General features: G+C 41.7%; 2 protein-coding genes and 1 non-coding gene across 4 annotated transcripts in view; 1 reads left to right on the plus strand and 2 right to left on the minus strand.

Moving 5' to 3' along the window:
- The window catches only part of ZNF140 (zinc finger protein 140), a 54,192-nt gene extending 40,473 nt beyond the window's left edge, over positions 1-13,719 (minus strand). The window contains exon 1 of the mRNA XM_078436009.2: positions 13,687-13,719. The gene's annotated coding sequence lies outside the window, so the exon portion shown is untranslated. The remainder of the gene's footprint in view (positions 1-13,686) is intronic.
- LOC132665221 (uncharacterized) overlaps positions 1-19,832 on the minus strand; it is a 60,910-nt gene that overhangs the window by 6,101 nt on the left and 34,977 nt on the right. Inside the window, exons 4-6 of one of the 2 annotated variants that reach the window (XM_060611984.3) lie at positions 16,327-16,523; positions 5,483-5,609; positions 4,768-4,863 (exon numbers count right to left, since the gene is read on the minus strand). The exons of the other annotated variant lie outside the window; for it this stretch is intronic. Coding sequence (XP_060467967.1) covers positions 4,768-4,863; positions 5,483-5,609; positions 16,327-16,341 — 238 coding nt within the window. The 5' untranslated portion in view covers positions 16,342-16,523. The remainder of the gene's footprint in view (positions 1-4,767; positions 4,864-5,482; positions 5,610-16,326; positions 16,524-19,832) is intronic. 2 annotated transcript variants of the gene reach the window in all.
- Positions 7,212-7,315, plus strand: LOC132666159 (small nucleolar RNA U13). Its single transcript, XR_009604534.1, has one exon. It is a non-coding gene; the product is annotated as a small nucleolar RNA U13 (small nucleolar RNA).

Here is a 19,832-nt window from a genome sequence, read left to right on the forward strand (position 1 = left end):
GAATCGCAAGAGACAGGAAACAAGCCCCTGACCTTGCGCAACTTAATTGTAATGGAAAAGAAAACAAATAGAGAAAATTAACAGGTTGACAGAGTAACTACTAAAGCCATTACAAGCTTAGAGAATGAGAAATCATATTTGTCCCTTTTCCCATTTTAAAATTTTCTGAACGTTTTAAACTTACCAGAAACATTTTCAGCATTATCACCAAGAGAGCCACTTCGTGGAGCACACCATTTTTCATCTAACGTGTTTAGGCACAAAACCTCACAATCTATGTGTTCTTTCACTGAAAATATCTTAAGATACAAGTTCCCATTCTTCAAATATTCTCAATTTGCCCTTTATTATATAGCTCTTTTGTCATTATTCTCACAACATAACCACTTAGGCCACTGTTATAAGTGTTCTTCAAAAGGCTTATTTTTCACTAATAATCAACACTTGGAATTTTTCCTGAGCTCTTACCCACAGGTATGAAAGCCAACCAGTAATGTGAAAAACTTTTTAAAGACTTAAATGTCAATCAAGGGTAATAAATTTGCAGGAAACCCACAACTTACTGTTGGCCATATCCATTCAGGAGGTAGAGTCAACAAGATTTGCTGATGGATTTGACATGTAAGGAATAAGGGAAAGCAAGGAATCAAGAATGAACCCTAAGACTGGGGTTTGAGCAATTCAGTGGATTATGGTGTTCATTACTGAGTTGAGAAGAATGAAGGAAAATGAAGTCTGGGGGTTAAAATCAAAAGTCTACTACAGAAATATTAGCTTTGAGATGTACCTTACAAGTTTGAATGAAGTGGTAACAGGAAACGTGAGAACAGAAAATGAGTACTTACAAATTAAACTTGTAATTTTGTTCCTTTAACTGTTACATTGTTAAACTAAATACACATTTGGAAATTGTATCTAACTTCTTCCAACTTTAATTTTTCCCCATTAGAAAAATGGGTTTGCTTCATGTTTGACCATTTGTAGTATATCCCAGATACCCCAACTCTCCCCACCACTTTTTTCTGCTGTAGCTTGTTTATTTTTAAGTACTTTATTTTTTATTTTAGAGACAAAGAAAGCATGAGTGAGGAAGAGGGGCAGAAGGAGAAAGAGAGAGAATCACAAGCAGGCTCCACGTAGGGCTCAATCCCATGACTCCGGGATCATGACCTGAGCTGAAATCAAGAATCAGATGCTCAACCGACTGAGCAACCCAGGTGTTCCTCTCTGCTGTAATTTAATCCATCTCAATATCTCCGTAAAATAGCCTTCCAACTGGTTTCCCTGCTTCCCGTTAATTTTCTACTCTGCAGTCAGGTTAAGCTTTTTAAAATACAAATCAGATAATTTTATTATAATTTAAAACTGTTTGAATCAATTCAAACTCCTTCCTATTGCTTACAAGTTGATGTATGATCTAGTTTCCGCACACTCCCCAACCCCTATCTCCCTGAGGCAAGGCCTTTCTAAGTAACTAAGTCCCTTCCTGACTTAATACATTCATATTTATCATTCCTTTTTTTTAATATTTATTTTGAGAAAGAGAGAGTGCGAGCAGGGGAGGGGCAGAGAGAGAAAGAGAGAGAGAGAATGAACCCCAAGCAGGCTCTGCACTGTCAGAGCAGACTGACACAGAGCTCGAACTCACAAACCATGAGATCATGACCTGAGCTGAAATCAAGAGTCAGATGCTTAACCGACTGAGCCCCCCAGGCACCCCCATATTTGTCATTCCTTTAAGGAACACTTTCTCCTAATTCAGATAGCTTGTTCCTTTCAGTCTTCAGGTCTAGAGTTGCCTTCTCCACATGACCCTGTTATGGATCAAATGTTTGTGTCATTCCCCAAAATTTATGTATTTCAGCTTTAACCTCCGGTGTGGTTGTATTTGGCAATGAGATTCCAAAGGAAGGAATTAAGGTTAAATGAGATCATAATGGCAGGGCCCTGATTCAAAAAGATTAGTATCCTTATCAGAAACACCAGAGTACTCCTTGGCCCCTCATCTACCCACATGCATGAATGAGGAAAGGCCATATGAGGGCAGAGCTACATTGCTACAAGCCAGCAAAACAGCTTTCATCAGAACCCAAATCACGCAGGCACCTTGATCTTGGGACTTCCAGCCTCCAAAACTGTGGGAGTAACTTCCTGAGCAGACTAACACTCTCTCTACCATATTATTATCTACCTTATTTCTATAAGAGCACTTTCAGGATCTCGGTTTTACCCTGGTTATTTGAAAACTTGTTCACTTTTATCCTCCCGTGAGAAAGTAAGCACTGTGTAGACAAGGAATACCCACACCATCCAGCACAATACCTTAAAAATAATAAGAGAAATCAACACATATTCAATTTTCTATGAATTGCTAAAGTTGTTGTGCAGAAAAGAGTTGGCACCAGGCCTGAGAGTGCTATGCACACACGACTACTTGCAAGGTTGCTCTTGGCTAGCATTTGGGAACCTGGGTTTCTGGAGTGTTCCTACCATTCCCCAGCTGATAAAAGGAGCTCCCTGTGGTGGACTGTGTGCGAACCACGTGGTTTATGGTGAGTACCTGGTCTCCTGGGAGTCTGAAATGCTGGACTCCTAGCTGAAGTGCTAGGCAGAGGTGCCTCTGACCAGCTCCCAATAAAACCCTGGGTGCTGGGTCTTTAGTGACCTTTCCTGGGCAGAAATACCACACATACTACTGCATTTTCATTGCTGGGGGAGAAGCGAGCTCTGTGTCACCCTCATGGAGGGAGCAGCACAGGAAACCTGCACCTGGATTCCTCCAGACTCTGCTTGTGCCCGTTCCATGGTGATGCAGCTATGTGTCATTATGTCACTGTAATAAATCTTAGCCATTCCTACAACATCCGCAGTCCCGTTGAACCTCTGAGCATAGTGGTGTTCTTGGGGACCCTGAAGTGCGGGCCTTGTTAATTTTGACAACTAACTTTGCGCTACATTGCAGTGAAACATAAATGTTCACTATTTAAATGCAGAGTTAAAAAAATTGGATGCAAATGTCACTTCTTAAGTAAGTTCTATGCTTCTGTATGGTATTTTCCAGGTATTTTACTTTTTAATCACTTTAGTAGAAACTCAAGTGGTGGCTATCAATGAGAGAGGGGCACATAAAAAAAAAAAAAATCACAAGAGTTTCTCAAACTACAAATTCCAGTTCTAGATACTACATTTTAAAATACGTATACACCACTCTACTGAATCAAATCCCCATGTGATCTAATGCACACCTGGCTAAAAACACCTGTATTAGAACAATGGGCTTGTGGAGAAGAATTTGCAGAATGAATCCTGTCTGACACAGAGCTGGGTATAAAACTATAAGCCTGTGTCTGTGCATGCACACAAAGCTCAGAGACCAACCAACTAAAGAATATTACCCAGCCTGTGATCAGGTCTGGAATGGGACTTCCGAAAAAAGTGAGACCAACTGAGCTGGACAGTCAAGGAACATTCCATGTGTATGAATGTGTATGTGAAAACAGAGTTTGTGTGGAAAGGATTAAGATAAAACACAGCACAATCAAATGGAGATGCAGAGAAGAGTAAGTATTTCGTCTGAAAACACTGAGAAATGTTCAAATGGAGTTGACCATGAATTTGAGGAAGAGGGTATAAACAGCAGGAGAGGCTGCACAGATTCACACAGTGGAGAGCCTGAAAGAAGAGGCTATAGGCTGTAGCAGACTCTTGTCAATGCCTCAGCTACATTCAGATGGCACCTGCACCCTGGGAAGACTGTGGGGCCCACCCCAGGCACCCATCTCTCTCTGCCCAAAATAATCCTTAAGCTGCAAGTGCATTCTTGGTCTGTGTGCAGGGATTCTGGGCATTCTGGAGAATTCACGAACGCCCCCAGAGCAACGCTCAAGCCCTGAGCACTGGGCATTAGCAGGTGACCGGCTTCCTGGTCCCTCGGGGGGGTCCAGGCAGCCGCCACAGGTGAGCACCCTTCCATCACAGGCACTGCCATTCCCTCCCCACCCCCATATCAACGCCCTTCCTCCCACCGCAGTGCCACTCAGATACGTATCTCAGGGGGTGATTTCGAGGGAGCCTGAACTTATAAAAGAAGGTTAGATTCTACACCTATCTAGAAATTTGGATAATTCAGTAAGTGAAGTAAATTCCAAATCCAATTATTTGGATAATTCAGATGTCCCTATGGGACATCATGAGCCTAGTTTTAAGTGTGCATTGAGGAGTTAAGTTAAAAAGATAACTTCCAAAGGGCAAAAAAACTTAAATAAGAGAGAGACCATTCAATGTACTCCGTGGTATCCAATCTACAGGAAAAGTACAACAGAACCTAATTTTAAAAAGGGAGAAAAAGGACCAATTGTTTGGGAGGAACAAGCAACTGTTCTCAGCTGTACAGAGGCTGAATGGAGTGCAGTGGGCCCACGGGGTACTTCTCTGGGCATCAGACACCCCACTGAGGCGAGAAAGAAACCTCCTAACTGTACAAGCAGACGTGTCTAACCGTAGGTGAGCAGAGAACAGAAGATTAAACATGTCAGAATATGAAAGAAGCCAAAGTTCCAGACTTGGCAGACAGGGAGTAGTTCATGGCCTAAACAAGCTGGAAGCAAAGAAGCCACACCTAAAGACACAAAGTGGCTCACATCAGGTGTTCTGAAACCCCACCACGGGGCCAGAGATTGTGAAAAGAGCTCTCTAAAGCACATTTCAGAGATGTCATCAACCCAGTGACCAACTGAGACTGAATTTCTGGCCGGTTCTCACACCCACCTGGGCAGTCTGCACTTGGAACTTCTCCATCTCCCACCCATGGCTCTTCTCCTTGCTCCAGCTTGAAGATGACATCAGGTTTCATTACTTCATACCCTGTTCAGGGGAAAACACAAAAGCCTTGACCCTGACTGCTTGGGCTTCAGGGCCACCGAAGAAACAGAAAGATTTGGCATCACACCGGCCCAGTGAAGTACCCATCTGTGTATGAACAGACTAAACAATTCTCAACAGCAGGGGTCTCCCTGGTGGCTGATGGTTCTAAGATTGTTCACTTCTGTAATCCAAATACAAAACCATTACATGCTTCAGAGGCTCCTGAGCCCATCAGCCTGGGTTCAAATCCAGGCCCTTTCAATGACTAGCTGTCAATCCTTGGGAAAGTGACTTAAAAGGAGCAGAACTGTACCTGCTATACAAAACTGCTCTGTAAGTAATTCAACACAGAAGAAGCAAGTGAAACATAGCCATTTCCTCGCATTAGGTGCCAACCCCCCATGAACGCGGTAAGTTTCGGAGGACGCATAAAGAAAATAAGCCTTCGTAATTGGAAGGCAGGTCCAGATGTTTTCCCTAGTGTCACAGTGCACGGAACTTTTAATCTCCTGAATTCAGGTTCAAAACCATTAAAAAATTCAGAACCCCCACAGCTCTCAGCAACTAAACAAGTAAGGTAATAGGCGTAGTCTGAGGTCCTCCAGGAAGTTCTTCTTACCCAGCGAAACTAGGCTGCTGTAGTTCTCCAGCATGACATCCTTGTATAAGTCCTTCTGACTGGGGTCCAGGAGTTGCCACTCCTTCTGGGTGAAGTCCACAGATAAATCCTCAAATGAGAATGCCTCCTGTAAAAGCATAACCCTGGTCAATCTGAAGCAATTATCACTCTGAGAGATAGGAAAGAATTGGAGTGTAAGCACATTTTTCTCATCACAGCAAGTTATGGAGAATGACTGTGTCCTTTGCACGGTATTTCTGCAATAAAACACGATGATGCACTCTTCCACCCTTCCGTATATACAATACATTAGAAATGGAATTCGGGAGTTTAAATCTCAACAGGGGGCGTATGAATGGCTCAGCTGGTTGAGGGTGTGACTCTTGACTTCGGCTCAAGTCATGATCCCAGGGTTGTGAAATCAAATGTCAGGCTCCATGCTGAGCCTGGAGTCTGCTTAGGATTCTCTCTCCCTCTGTCCCTCTTCTGGTCACACACATACTCTTTCTCCGCCCCCCCCCCCAAAAAAAATCAAATTAAAAAAATAAATAAATAAAAATTCAAAAATCTTCTGAACCACCAACAAAATATTTACTGAACCTCAAATCTGCCACCAGAGAGGTGGTACCCAAAAAAAGGTAATAACACAATACCCTAAAAAACTGCATAGTCTTGTAGAGGCTACAAATATATACGCCTATTCATACAATAAGCTGCTGTAGCTGAGGCACCACGTGGGTCAAAGCAAGGACAGCTTCAATTTCGGGGTCAACTCAGGCTCTCTGCAAGAGGTAAAGCCTGAGGTGAGTTTTAAGAAATTAGCAATGCTTTCCACAAAAAAAGGAGGTGCAAAGGCATTCTGAGAGCCAACAGCTCCAATGAAACCCCAAAACCAGGAGAGTTGAGGAGATACAAACAGTTCAGTTAGATAAGAACACAAGGTACAAAGTAGTAATTAGATTAAAAGGCCACATGGGGGGTGGGGGGGCAGACTGGTTAACAGAGATAGACACTTTCTCATTGTCAACAGCTAGCCATGATTCCATGAGATGAGAGAGATTTAACCAAATCTAGGTTTTAGAAAGGTTTCTGGATTTAGGTCAAGATGGATTTCCATCTCGGAGTGCCCAGGTGGCTCAGTTTGTTGAGCATCCAACTTCGGCTCAGGTCATGATCCTGCAGTTTGTGGCTCAAGTCCCGTGTCAGGCTCTGTGCTGACAGCTCAGAGCCTGGAGCCCGCTTCAGATTGTGTCTCCCTCTCTCTCTGCCCCTCCTCTGCTCATGATCTCTCTCTCTCTCTCAAAAGTAAACATTAAGAAAAAAAATTTTTAAAGAGATAGATTTCCATCCCAAAGTTACCTGAGATGATCAGAAAACATGCACTCTAAATAATCCATAATAGCATCAGAAAATAAGAAACCTGACTCTAAGCAGCACATCATACACTCTGAGAAGAGCTGGTGAACCTGAAGACAGTCAATAAAAGTACCCATTTTGAGCAACTGAGGAAAAAAAAAAAAAACAAAAACTTAAAAAAGAGCTCAGACACTCAGGGCTCAGGACACTGTCACCAAATGCATGTCAGAGGAGTTCCAGAAGGAAAAAAGCAAGAACATGGTGGAAAACAGAAATGATGGCCAAATGCTCCTCAAATGGGGCAAAAGGCATAAGTCAACAGGAAACTCAGTGATCCCCCAACTGGATGATAACATAAAGAAAGCCACCACCGAGCCTTTTGTACTTCATAAGCGTGATAAGTGAGCGTTCACGCCACTGTGTGACATGTGCCACCCTTAAACCTTGTTACGACGTCGGCACATTACGTGTCTGACGTGAAAAAAAGAAAGCCACCACCAAACACATCATAATCAAACTGCTACAGAATACAGACAAGGAAACAGTCACCTCACTTACAGAGAACAGCAATTGAAATGACTGTAAATTTCCTATTAAAAAGCAGAGGCCAGAAAAGGAAAACACTTTAAAAGTGCTGCAAAGAAAAACCTGTTAACCGAGGATTTTGTAACCAGCTTATTCACCAGGAATAATTGTGACTTGAGGGCATTTTCTGTTATGAAGAAAAACTAAGAGAATCCAGGGCAGCAGAGCTGCTGGCAAAGGGCTGACAGATGAGAGGCCTTCTGAAGGAAGCAGTACCAGCAGGCAACTCCAGGCTCAAGAATTAAGAACAGGGATGGCAAATATCCATGCAAATACAACACAATCTTCTCCTCTTACGTTCTTTGCCGTTCTTTGTCTTCCTTCCTCCCTCCCTTCCTTTCTTTACTGTTCACTTATTTTTAAGAGAGAGAGACAGAGACAGAGCATGAGTGGGGGAGGGGAAGACAGAGAGGGAGACACAGAATCCGAAGCAGGCTCCAGCCTCTGAGCTGTCAGCACAGAGCCCGACGTGGGGCTCGAACCCACGAACTGTGAGATCATGACCTGAGCTTGTGTCGGGACGCTTAACTGACTGAGCTACTCAGATGCTCCTTTTTTTTTTTTTAAATGTTGATTTATTTATTTTGAGAGAGAGCTCACGCACAAGAGTGGGGTAGGGGCAGAGAGAGAATTTCAAGCAGGCTCCACACTTGACCCATGAACCATGAGATCACGACCTGAGCCAAAGTCAAGAGTCAGACACTTAACCAACTAAACCACCCAAGTGCCCCTCCTCTTCGTTCCTTGAAGTATGTTTGACCGCTGGATGCAAAAATAGTAGTATTGTAGTATCTTCTGATGGATTTTCAATATGCAAAGGTGTAACATAAACACAGCAGACAGAGCGTCACAACACCTAGACAATGTAAGGTTTCCACATTCCTATCCAAGTAACAAGATATAAAACTGTTGCACTTCAAACTACACAACTGAAAAATGAAAAGGCAAGCCACAATCAGGCAAAAATTATTTGCAAATCCTACTTACGTTGAAAAAAAAAACTTGACTCAGAACTTATAAGAAAAACCTCTTAGAACTCAATAAAAAAACTAAATTAAAATTTTAAGAAAAGTTAAAAAGTAGGTAGGGGCACCTGGCTGGCTCAGGTGACTCTTGATCTCGGGGTTAGCGGTTCAAGTCCTGCATGGACGTAGAGCTTACTTTAAAAAGATATTAAAAAATAGGGGCACCTGGGTGGCTCAGTTGGTTGGGCATCCAACTTCGGCTCAGATCATGATCTCACGGTTCCTGGGTTATAGCCCCACGTCGGGCTCTTTGCTGACAGCTTGGAGACTAGAGCCTGCTTTGGATTCTGTGTCTCCCTCTCTCTCTGCCCCTCCCCTTCTCGTGCTCTGTCTCTCTCTCTCTCAAAAATAAATGAGCATTAAAAACATTAAAAAAAAATATTAAAAAATAAAAATTAAAATTAAAAGTAGGTAGAATATTTTAATATATTTTATCAAAGAAGATACAGGAACGGCTAATAAGCACATGAGCACATGAAACAATGACCAACATCATTAGTTATGAAGGAAATTAAAACCATAATGAAACACCACTTCACACTCGCCATAATGATAAAAAGATAGATGATAAGTATTGGAAAGGATGTGGAGAAACTGGAACTCAACACTGCTAGAAATACAAAGTGGTCTGACACGATGGACTGTCGCAGTTTCTTAAAAAGTAAATATAATTTGACCATACAACCCAGCAATTACACTCTTAGGTATATACTCCAGAGAAATGAAAACGTGTTCATGTAAAACTTGTACATGGCTGCTCCTGTGAGCAGCACTTATAACCACTGCGAGGGGTAAATAATCCACATGCCCAGCAAGTAGTAAAGAGACAAAGAGAGGTATATCCATTTAATGGAACACTAGTCCACAATAAAAAGAATGAATTTCTGACATATGCTAAAATGTTGACGGACTTCAAAAACCTATGCTAATGCAAAGAAGCTAGACACAAAAGAATACACATTATATAAATCCACTGATATGAAATGTCCAAAAAGAAACCCTATATAGAGAGGAAGCAAATTGGTGGTTTCCTTAGCTATGGATAGAAATAGGAATTGACTGCAAAATGACAAAATTCTCCTGGGATGAAACAAACCCTCTAAAACTGGAGGGTAAGGACAGTAACACAACATAAAATTACCAAAAAATCACCCCAGTATATACTTAAATTGGGTAGATCCTACTGAGGTCATAGTTCAAAAAAGCTGTTAAAAAAGATAACAAAATTAGTAAATTTATGTTAATGTATTTGACAACTTAGATGAAACAGATATTCAAACAGTGCACTCAAAAATTACACAATATGAAATAAAAATCTGTATTAGTTGAATGTTAAAAAGACTGACCCCATTCCCCAAAACCTTCCTTCAAAGAAACCTCCAAATCTATGAGGCTTCAGAGGTGAATTCTTGCAACCATTTAAGGAATAAATACAGTGACTTCACAGAAATTCCTCCAGAGACCAGAGCAAGAGTGTAGACTTCTCAACTGACTGTATAAGGCCAGCAGACCAAACCAAAGAAGAACACAAAAGGAGTGAACATCACAGGGAAATTAATAGAAACAAAATTCCTAACAAAAAGCCATATATAAACAAAGCATAATGTGAGTTGACCAAATAAGGTTTCCTTCAGCAGTGCAAGACAGGGTTAGCATTCAGAAATCCATAAAAATTAACAGAATACGGGGAAAAAAACCATTATTTCAACAGACGTGGAAAAGGCATATAATAAAAATCTGTTCATTGTGAAATACTGTCAAACTAAGAATCGAACAAACCTAATAATCATAACCTACCAATATCTACAGCTAACATCACACTTAACGGCAAAATAAGGAGTATTTGCTCCCTGAGGACTGGAATAGCATTAGCTAAAAGAATGTTTTGTGATGACTTAAATGTCCTCTATCTGCACCATCCAACAAGGTAGCTGTTAGCCACAAACATCTACTGAATACTTCAAAGGTGACTAGGAAAGGACTTCTTAGTTTTACTTATTTTTAACCAACTTATATTTATTTTTATTTATTTTTAATGTGTGTTTACTTTTAAGACAGAGGATCTAAAGTGAAGAGGGCTCTGTACCGACAGCAGACAGCCCGACATGGGGCTCGAACTCAAGAACGATGAGATCATGACCTGAGCCGAAGTCAAACACTTAACCGACTGAGCCACCAAGGCACCCCTCAGCTTTTTATTTTTTCAGAGACAGAGCACTCAAGAGTGTGTGTGCAAGGGGGGTAGGAGCAGAGGGAGAGAGAATGTTAAGCAGTCCCCATGCCCAGCCCAGAACCCAACTACGCAGGGCTCGATCTCACCACTCTGAGATTATGACCTGAGCCAAAATCAGGAGTCAGACGCTTGACTAAGGCACCCAAGAGCCCCTATTTTTAACTAATTTAAATTTAGACAGCACAGGCAGCTAATGGCAAACGGCTGTATAATTTGTCTGGCCTCTGTGTCAGATTCCTGGGACAGAGCCTTGCTCTTCCCCAGTGACAGAAATGCTTTTATTATTCATGGGGCCCCCTCCTGAGTTTATGCTTCTCACAAAAAAGGTGACTCACAGTGGGCTCCTAGTCTTCTGGATGGACACTGGCTGGAAAGATCAACCATCTGATTAAACAGTTGAAGCTTTGAGTCAGGTGGTATCAGCACAACCTCCAGGAAGGGGAGAAGGCTGAGCTCAATCATACAGCCACTGATTCAATCAACCTACATGACCATACCTACGTGATAAAAACTCCATAAAAATTCTGGACATTGGAACGTGAGGTTAGCTTCCTAGGTGGTGAACACAAAAACGTGCCAGAAACGTGATGTGCCCTGATTCCACAGGGAGAGGGCACAGAAGCTCTGCATCCACAACCCTCCCAGACCCCATCCTATGTGTCTCTTCATTTGGCTGGTTCCAGTTTGTGTTGTTGATAAGAAAACTGTAATTGTAAGTATAACACTTCCCTAAGTTCTGTGACTTGTTCCAGCAAACATGAAGGGGTCATGGGAGCCCCCCCAATTTGTAGCCAGTTGGTCACAAGTACAGGTGGCTCGGGAGACTTATAGCTGGCAACTGAAATGAGAGCAGTCTTGTTGGGTGTCCTTAACCCGCAGTCTGTACTAACTCCAGATGGTGCCAGAAACGAATGCTGGAATGCACCAGACAGAAAGCAGTGCCCGCCGAGAGCAGGGAGGCAATGACACTTCGAACCCACATTGTCCAGGAGGTCCTGGCCAGTACAATAAAATGCAAGGAAAAAGTACAAATACTGAAAAGAAGATGTAACACTGTCGTGCATAGTATGACCGCTATGTAGGATTTTAAGAAATCCTACAAACAATGATATTTAGTTAACTGTGGATATTCTTTGACACCACACCAAAACTAATCAACTTATAGTCTCTTAAAAATGAGCTACAACAGGGGCGCCTGAGTGGCTCAGTGGCTTAAGCATCTGACTCAGGCTCGGGTCATGATCTCACGGTTCATGAGTCCGAGCCCCGCACCGAACTCTGTGCTGACAGCTCGGAGCCTGGAGCCTGCTTCGGATTCCGTGTCTTCCTCTATCTCTGCCCCTCCCCCACTCATGCTCTCGTCTCTCATAAATGAATAAATGTAGAAAAATTTTTAAAAAAAAGATGAGCTGCAGTGTACAACCTCCACGTTTATCAATTAATGAGCTTCTCATATTGTTACATTAAAATCTAACGTTTTATCTTGATCTTTCAGTGGATAATTTTCCCATTAAAGATTTTATAACATCAAGCATTAGTCATGTGGAAAATATTGGTTTTATGAGTTAAAGTCTTCTCACAAAAAAACAGCTTTACCAGTTAATTCTGTAGACATTTAATGAAGAAATAATTCCTGTTTTACTAAACAATTACCAAACACAGAAGCAAGAACACAACCCTATACTTTGATACAAGCATCACCTTGATAACAAAACTCAGTAAGGATACTGCAAGAAAGGAAAAGCAAAGGCCAGTTTACACATGAACATTGATGTGAAAATCCTAAATGACAACCATACTGAGCAATATGTAAAGAAGAAAATATAGCAAGACTGAGCTGGAGGGGCCCCTGGGTGGCTCAGTCGGTTGAGTGTCCAGCTCTTCATTTCGGCTCAGATCGTGATCTCACACTTGTGAGGGTGGAGCCCGCTGAGGATTCTCTCTGCCCCTCTCCTGCTCACCCTCTCTCTCAAAATAAATAAATAAACTTAAAAAAAAAAAAAAATTTAAGGCTAAGTCAGAGTTACTCCTGGGTATATAATCAGTCTCTCCTCAGTCCCGGGGCAGGCAGCATTTCCTGCCCGTGGGTCCTATCCCTGTGCTTTAAGAAAATCACCTTTTTGCACTGGGGGAAAGAAAAAAAAGGACTAAGTTGGAGTTTATCCGAGAAATTCAAAATTCAAGTTGCATTTAACATTAAAAGGAATATATATATTCACTACTTTAACAGATTAAGAAAAGATATGTAACCACTTCAATAGATGCAGATAAAGAATATTTGCAAATTAAAAGAATGTCCACAAGAACTACAAACAACAGAAAAAAACTGAACAAAATTGCTAAAACGCTCGTTTAAATTTTCATATAGAAGGACTGGATTTCATAAGGAAGGAATACAAAAATATGAAAAAGAACAAGCAGATGAGAAAAGAGTAAAACATACCAAAAACTGAAAAGTAATCAACATTTGTTACAAAAAGTCTTAGCAGGGGCGCCTGGCTGGCTTAGTAGGAGGACTGTCCGACTCCTGATCTAAGAGGGTCGTTGACTTCAGGCCCCACATTCGGTATATAGCTTACTTAAAAAAAAAAAAAAAAAAAAAAAAAAAGTCCTGGGGCACCTGGGTGGCTCAGTCGGTTGAGCATCCGGCTTCGGCTCAGGTCATGATCTCATGGTTTGTGAGTTTGAGATCCACATCGGGCTCTGTGCTGACAGTTCAGAGACTGGAGCCTGTTTCAGATTCTGCATCTCCCTCTCTCTCTGCTCCTCCCCCACTAGTGCTCTGTCTCTCTCTCTCTCTCTCAAAAATAAATAAATATTTTAAAAAATTAAATTAAAAAAAAAGTCCTGGCAAACTAGAAATTTACAATTTATTTTTACTAAGAAAAAAAATATTGCTGATATTTTTGTTAACATGGAATATCTAATAAAATCTAAAGAAAATTATTAGAATTAATAAAAAGGTTTAAGGGAGCCTAAGTGGCTCAAGGGATTAAGAGTCCAACTCCTGATCTCCGCTCAGGTCATGATCTCACAGTTAGTGAGTTCAAGCCCCACATCAGGCTCTGTACTGACAGGTACAGAGGCTGTTTGGGATTCTCTACCTCCCTTTCTTCCCGTTTCTCTCCCACTGGTACTGTCTCTTTTTCTCTCTCTCAAAATAAATAAATAAACTTTAAAAATAAACAAACAGGCTTAAGAAGTTCCTGAATGCAAAGTCAGTATGTAAAAACCTACTATATTTCCACGTTTTGGCAAGAAAATTTTTAAAATTTTATATACCATGAAATTTCAAATGCCACGTACTGTGGAAATGACTAATTACAGATCTGGCACAGAAAGTGTACAAGCTGATCCTTGACATATTTTATCATGGGATAGAGCAATAACTTCATTTAAGAAACAAAGAAGTGCTTAGAGGGGCGCCTGGGTGGCACAGTCGGTTAAGTGTCCGACTTCAGCCAGGTCACGATCTCGCGGTCCGTGAGTTCGAGCCCCGCGTCAGGCTCTGGGCCAATGGCTCAGAGCCTGGAGCCTGTTTCCGATTCTGTGTCTCCCTCTCTCTCTGCCCCTCCCCCGTTCATGCTCTGTCTCTCTCTGTCCCCAAAAAAAAAAAAAAAAAAAAGTGCTTAGAAGCAGAGTATCATTCTGTGGCCCCTAATAAAAGTCCATTAAGGCAACAATCATGAAGCTGCTGACGTGACAAAACGGGCAAGCAGACAGGAGTCACCTCCTGGAATACATACCACCACCTCTGAAACACTCTTACCCAAAAAGTCACACCTAAGTCTGATCAAGCCTCCAAATCAAATCTGTAATGATGAAGATATGCTTTTATCTGCACTAATTCATGGCTACTAAGTACCTGAAATGTGGCTAGTGTGACTGAAGGGCTGGATTTAGTGGTTTTAAATTTAAACATTGTTGTGTGGCCAGTGGCTTGGGTACTAGCCAGCACAACTCTAAATCGGCCTATTTACAGGAAACACGGAACACGTTGGCACACTGTGGGGATGCAAGGAGCAAAACCCAGACAGTGGGAGATCCACAGAATAAATGCCCTGGCCTCTTCAATCAAGAATGGGGCTAGAAAAAAAAAGAGCCAATAGGTTAAGAAGACTTAAGAGACAGATGAACCAATTACACTGTATGAACTTTCCTGGATTCTGATGCAAACAAACTGCAAGTGACTTGTAAATTTACGAGACAACTAGAAATGTGACCACCGACTGGATTTGGTGATACTGAGAAGCTGCCTTAACTGGAGAGAAGATTCCAACTGCACTGAATCTCACAAACAAAATGTTGAAAGAAACAGACACGAATTAGTACATACTGCAGCAGACAACAGGAAACTGCAGTGTTTAGGGACGGGTACTTTGTTTATTTTTGGGACAGAGAGAGACAGAGCATGAACGGGGGAGGGGCAGAGAGAGAGGGAGACACAGAATCGGAAACAGGCTCCAGGCTCCGAGCCATCAGCCCAGAGCCCGACGCGGGGCTCGAACTCACGGACCGCGAGATCGTGACCTGGCTGAAGTCGGACGCTTAACCGACTGCGCCACCCAGGCGCCCCAGGGACGGGTACTTTGGAGTAAAGCCATAAAGAGCAAGGAAATGGTTACAGAGTCAGGGTCCTGGTTCCCTCTGTTAAGAGGGAGAAGTTGTGACTGGCAGAGGCACATGGAAGGCCTCACCTGGGCTGGAATGTTGTTCCTTGACCTGAATGGTGGGTTCATGGGTATTCGTTCAGTTGATAATAATTCATTACTTTGTACTTTTACATTTTATGTACTTTTCTGTATGTGAATTCTGCTCCGCATTTAAAGAGAGAAATTATGATTACTAAGTTCTGTTCCGGCATTTTCTCCCTGGGTCACACTCCAGAAAACTATGAAAAATTACCATAAGACCCATGTATTTACTATATTTCTCTGAGGACATCACTCACACGGTATTATTTGTTCAAAACTTCATCAAAGAATGAAAAATATTTACTCTCTATGAAGAATTAGTTTACGTTTTTCTAGGATAGTGCAACTCGTAGAAATGTTCTAATTTCTTTATTAGAACTGCTAAAAATTTGAGAACCAAGTTTGTACCTCAAATTCATTAATTATGCAGGACACTATGGCTCATTAAAATTCAAATCTCAAGACCTTCTGAAAGCCCTATAGTTAAATAAAGTTGATCTTTGGACATCAGGGGTTTGAACTGTGCAGGTCCATTTATATGCAGATTTTTTCAATAAATACAGTATAGTACTATAAATGTATGTTCTCTTATGATTTTCTTAACATTTTCTCTTCTCTAGCTTTATCATACAATATAGTATATCAAACACATACAAAATACTGTACGTGTTAATCACCTGTTATCGGTAAGGCTTCTGGTCAACAGTAGGCTACCAGCAGTTAAGTTCTGGGGAGTCAAAAGTTACACATGGATTTTCCACTGTGCAGGGAGCTGCCATCCCTGATGCCCACGTTATTCTAACTGCTCCAGTTTTGTCCCAACCTGGATCTTCAACTCCAAGGTTATCTTCCTCTGATTTATGAACTACTTACACTTTTCTTTTTCACTGGAAGACTTACATACCTCTTCTAATCCCCTGGAAAATAATGAAGAAGAAACAATCAACCAACCTGTAACATGGTCATTTTCTGTTGCCTAGGCCAGATGAGTTGCACATCTGAGACCTGCTCCACGCTGAGCCTCTTCCGTTTCTGTCCCAAAGCTCCACTGTAAGGCGGCGGCTGGGTCTTTCACACTGACAAGTTCCTGGTTCCAGGAGCTCCTTTCTTATATCACATGAGCAGGCTCATTTGTGGGTAACCAGGATCTGTGAACATAGGAATAAAGCACTTTATTGGTATATTCATACTGCACCTAAAATCTTTTCTCCTCTTGCTAGGAACCAGGATTTCAAGTAGTCTTCATGTCTGTGGGGAATAAGCTTAGGAACTCCCTGAGCCTGCACTGATGGGTTAACAAAGCATAAAGAATTACAAAGCCATAGGATGCTCACACCCAAGACTGGGTAAACAAGATTAGGCGAATAAGGATAGAGAAGGGGGGCTATCGCCCCCAGAATAGAGTAGGGTGGGGGCAAAGGCCCCCAGAACGGGGGGTGGGGGAAGGCCCCCAATACAAAGGTACATGAGGTAAGCAAGATTAGGTATTCAAGGCTAAAGCACCCCCAATTCAGTACTATAGCAGAAAGCTGCTTTCATAGGAAGGAAGGACCAAATTAGGTAAATAGGGCTAGAGCACTGCAGGTGAAGCTGCCCAGAGGCGAGCTAATTAACAAAAGAAAGGTGCCTTGTTAACACTGAGGTTACTTGCTGTCTTATCCCCTAGGCTAGCGAAAATAAACAGACACAGCTCCTCATGTCTGCCATTAACACCTGCCCATCCACCTGTTGCCAACCTTTTGTTTTTTTATCAACCCAAACTCCTAAACCCGAGTATCTTCAAGAAACCCTTTCCCTCACGTCCATGAGTTAATGTCCACATTTTCATTGTCTCTTTGTGCATGTCCATCACCATGTTTGTAAGCCTTCTGATCCTAATAAAAACGGAGCAAGGACCCTTAATCGGGGCTCTTGTCTTTTCACGAACATTAGCCATCCCTCCCATTTTAATCCTGCACCCGATTTCTTGCTGGCCAAGAAAGAAGTTTAGACTTAAGAGTCTACGTGGAATACTACGTGGCAATGAGAACGAATGAAATATAGCCTTTTGTAGCAACGTGGATGAAACTGGAAAGTGTTAGATGCTAAGGGAAATAAGTCATACAGAGAAAGACAGATACCATATGTTTTCACTCTTACGTGGATCCTGAGAAACTTAACAGAAGACCATGGGGGAGGGGAAAGAAAAAAGTTAGAGAGGGAGGGAGCCAAACCATAAAAAAAAGACTCTTAAAAACTGAGAACAATCTGAGGGTTGATGGGGGGTGGGAGGGAGGGGAGGGTGGGTGATGGGTACTGAGGAGGGCACCTGTTGGGATGAGCACTGAGTGTTGTATGGAAACCAATTTGACAATAAGTTTCATATTAAAAAAAAAAAAGAGTCTACGACAACATCCAGCATGGAGCCCAACACGGGGCTTTAACTCACAACCCTGAGATCCAGACTTGAGCTGAGATCAAGAGTTGGGCACTTCACGTTAAAAAGAAATTTTTAAAAAAGGGGGAGAGGGGGGAAACTGGGTGGCTCAGTCAGTTGAGCATCCAACTTCAGCTCAGGTCATGATCTCGCCGTCCATGAGTTCGAGCCTCACATTGGACTCTGTGCTGACAGCTCAGAGCCTAGAGCCTGCTTCAGATTCTGTGTCTCCTTCTCTCTCTGCTCCTCCCCCACTCACACTTGGTCTCTCTCTTAAAAATAAATAAACATTAAAAAAAATTTCAGCAAAGTGGCAGCATATAAAAATAATGCACAGAAATTAGTTCCATTCCTATACACCAACAACGAAGCAACAGAAAGAGAAATCAAGGAATGGATCCTATTTACAATTGCACCAAAAACCGTAAAATACCTACGAATAAATCTAACCAAAGCAGTGAAAAATCTACACACTGGAAACTACAGAAAGCTTATGAAAGAAATTGAAGAAGACACAAAAAAATGGAAAAATATTCCGTGCTCCTGGATAGGAAGAATATTGTTTAAATGTCAATACTACTCAAAGCAATCTACATATTCAATGCAATTCCTATCAAAATAACACCAGCATTCTTCACAGAGCTAGAACAAACAATCCTAAAATTTGTATGGAACCAGAAAAGACCCCGAATAGCCAAAGCAACCTTGAAACAAGAAAACCACAGCAGAAGGCATCACAATCCCAGACTTCAAGCTGTATTACAACGCTGTCATCATCAAGACAGTATGGTACTGGCACAAGAGCAGACACTCAGATCAATGGAACAGAATAGAGAACCCAGAAATGGACCCACAAATGTATGGCCAACTAATCTTTGACAAAGCAGGAAAGAATATCCAATGGAATAAAGACAGCATCTTCAGCAAATGGTGTTGGGAAAACTGGACAGCGACATACAGAAGAATGAACCTGGACCACTTTCTTACACCATACCCAAAAATAAACTCAAAATGGATGAAAGACCTAAACATAAGACAGGAAACCATCAAAATCCTCAAGGAGAAATCAGGCAAAAGCTTCTTTGACCTTGGCCGCAACAACTTCTTACTCAACACATCTCCAGAGGCAAGGGAAACAAAAGCAAAAATGAACTATTGGGACCTCATCAAAATAAAAAGCATCTGCACAGCGAAGGAAATAATCAGCAAAACTAAAAGGCAACCAACAGAATGGAAAAGATATTTGCAAACGACATATCAGATAAAGGGTTAGTAACCAAAATCTATAAAGAACTTATCAAACTCAACACCCAAAAAAACAAATAATCCAGTGAAGAAATGGGCAAAAGACATGAATAGACACTTTTCCAAAGAAGACATCCAGATGGCCGACCGACGCATGAAAAAATGCTCCACATCACTCATCATCAGGGAAATACAAATCAAAGCCACAATGAGATACCACTTTACACCTGTCAGAATGGCTAACATTAACAACTCAGGCAAAAACCGATGTTGGCAAGGATGAGGAGAAAGAGGATCTCTTTTGCACTGCTGGTGGGAATGCAAACTGGTGCAGCCACTCTGGAAAACAGTATGGAGGTTCCTCAAGAAATTAAAAATAGAACTACCCTATATGACCCAGCAATTGCAGTACTAGGTTATTTATCCAAGGGATACAGGTGTGCTGTTTCGAAGGGACACATGCACCCCAATGTTTACAGCAGCACTATCAATAATAGCTAAAGTACGGAAAGAGCCCAAATGTATATCGATGGATGGATAAAGAAGATGCGGTATATATAGACAATGGAGGATTACTCGGCAATCAAAAAGAATGAAATCTTGCCATTTGCAACTATGTGGATGGAACTGGAGAGTATTATGCTAAGCGAAATTAGTCAGAGAAAGACAAATATCATATGACTTCACTCATATGAGGACTTTAAGACACAGAACAGATTAACATATGGGAAGCAAAAATAATGTAAAAATAGGGAGGGGGACAAAACATGAGACTCTTAAATATGGAGAACAAACA

This window comes from Panthera onca, chromosome D3 (genome assembly GCF_046562875.1).
Source record: "Panthera onca isolate mPanOnc1 chromosome D3, mPanOnc1 haplotype 2, whole genome shotgun sequence".
In the NCBI taxonomy this organism is placed as follows: Eukaryota; Metazoa; Chordata; class Mammalia; order Carnivora; family Felidae; genus Panthera; species Panthera onca.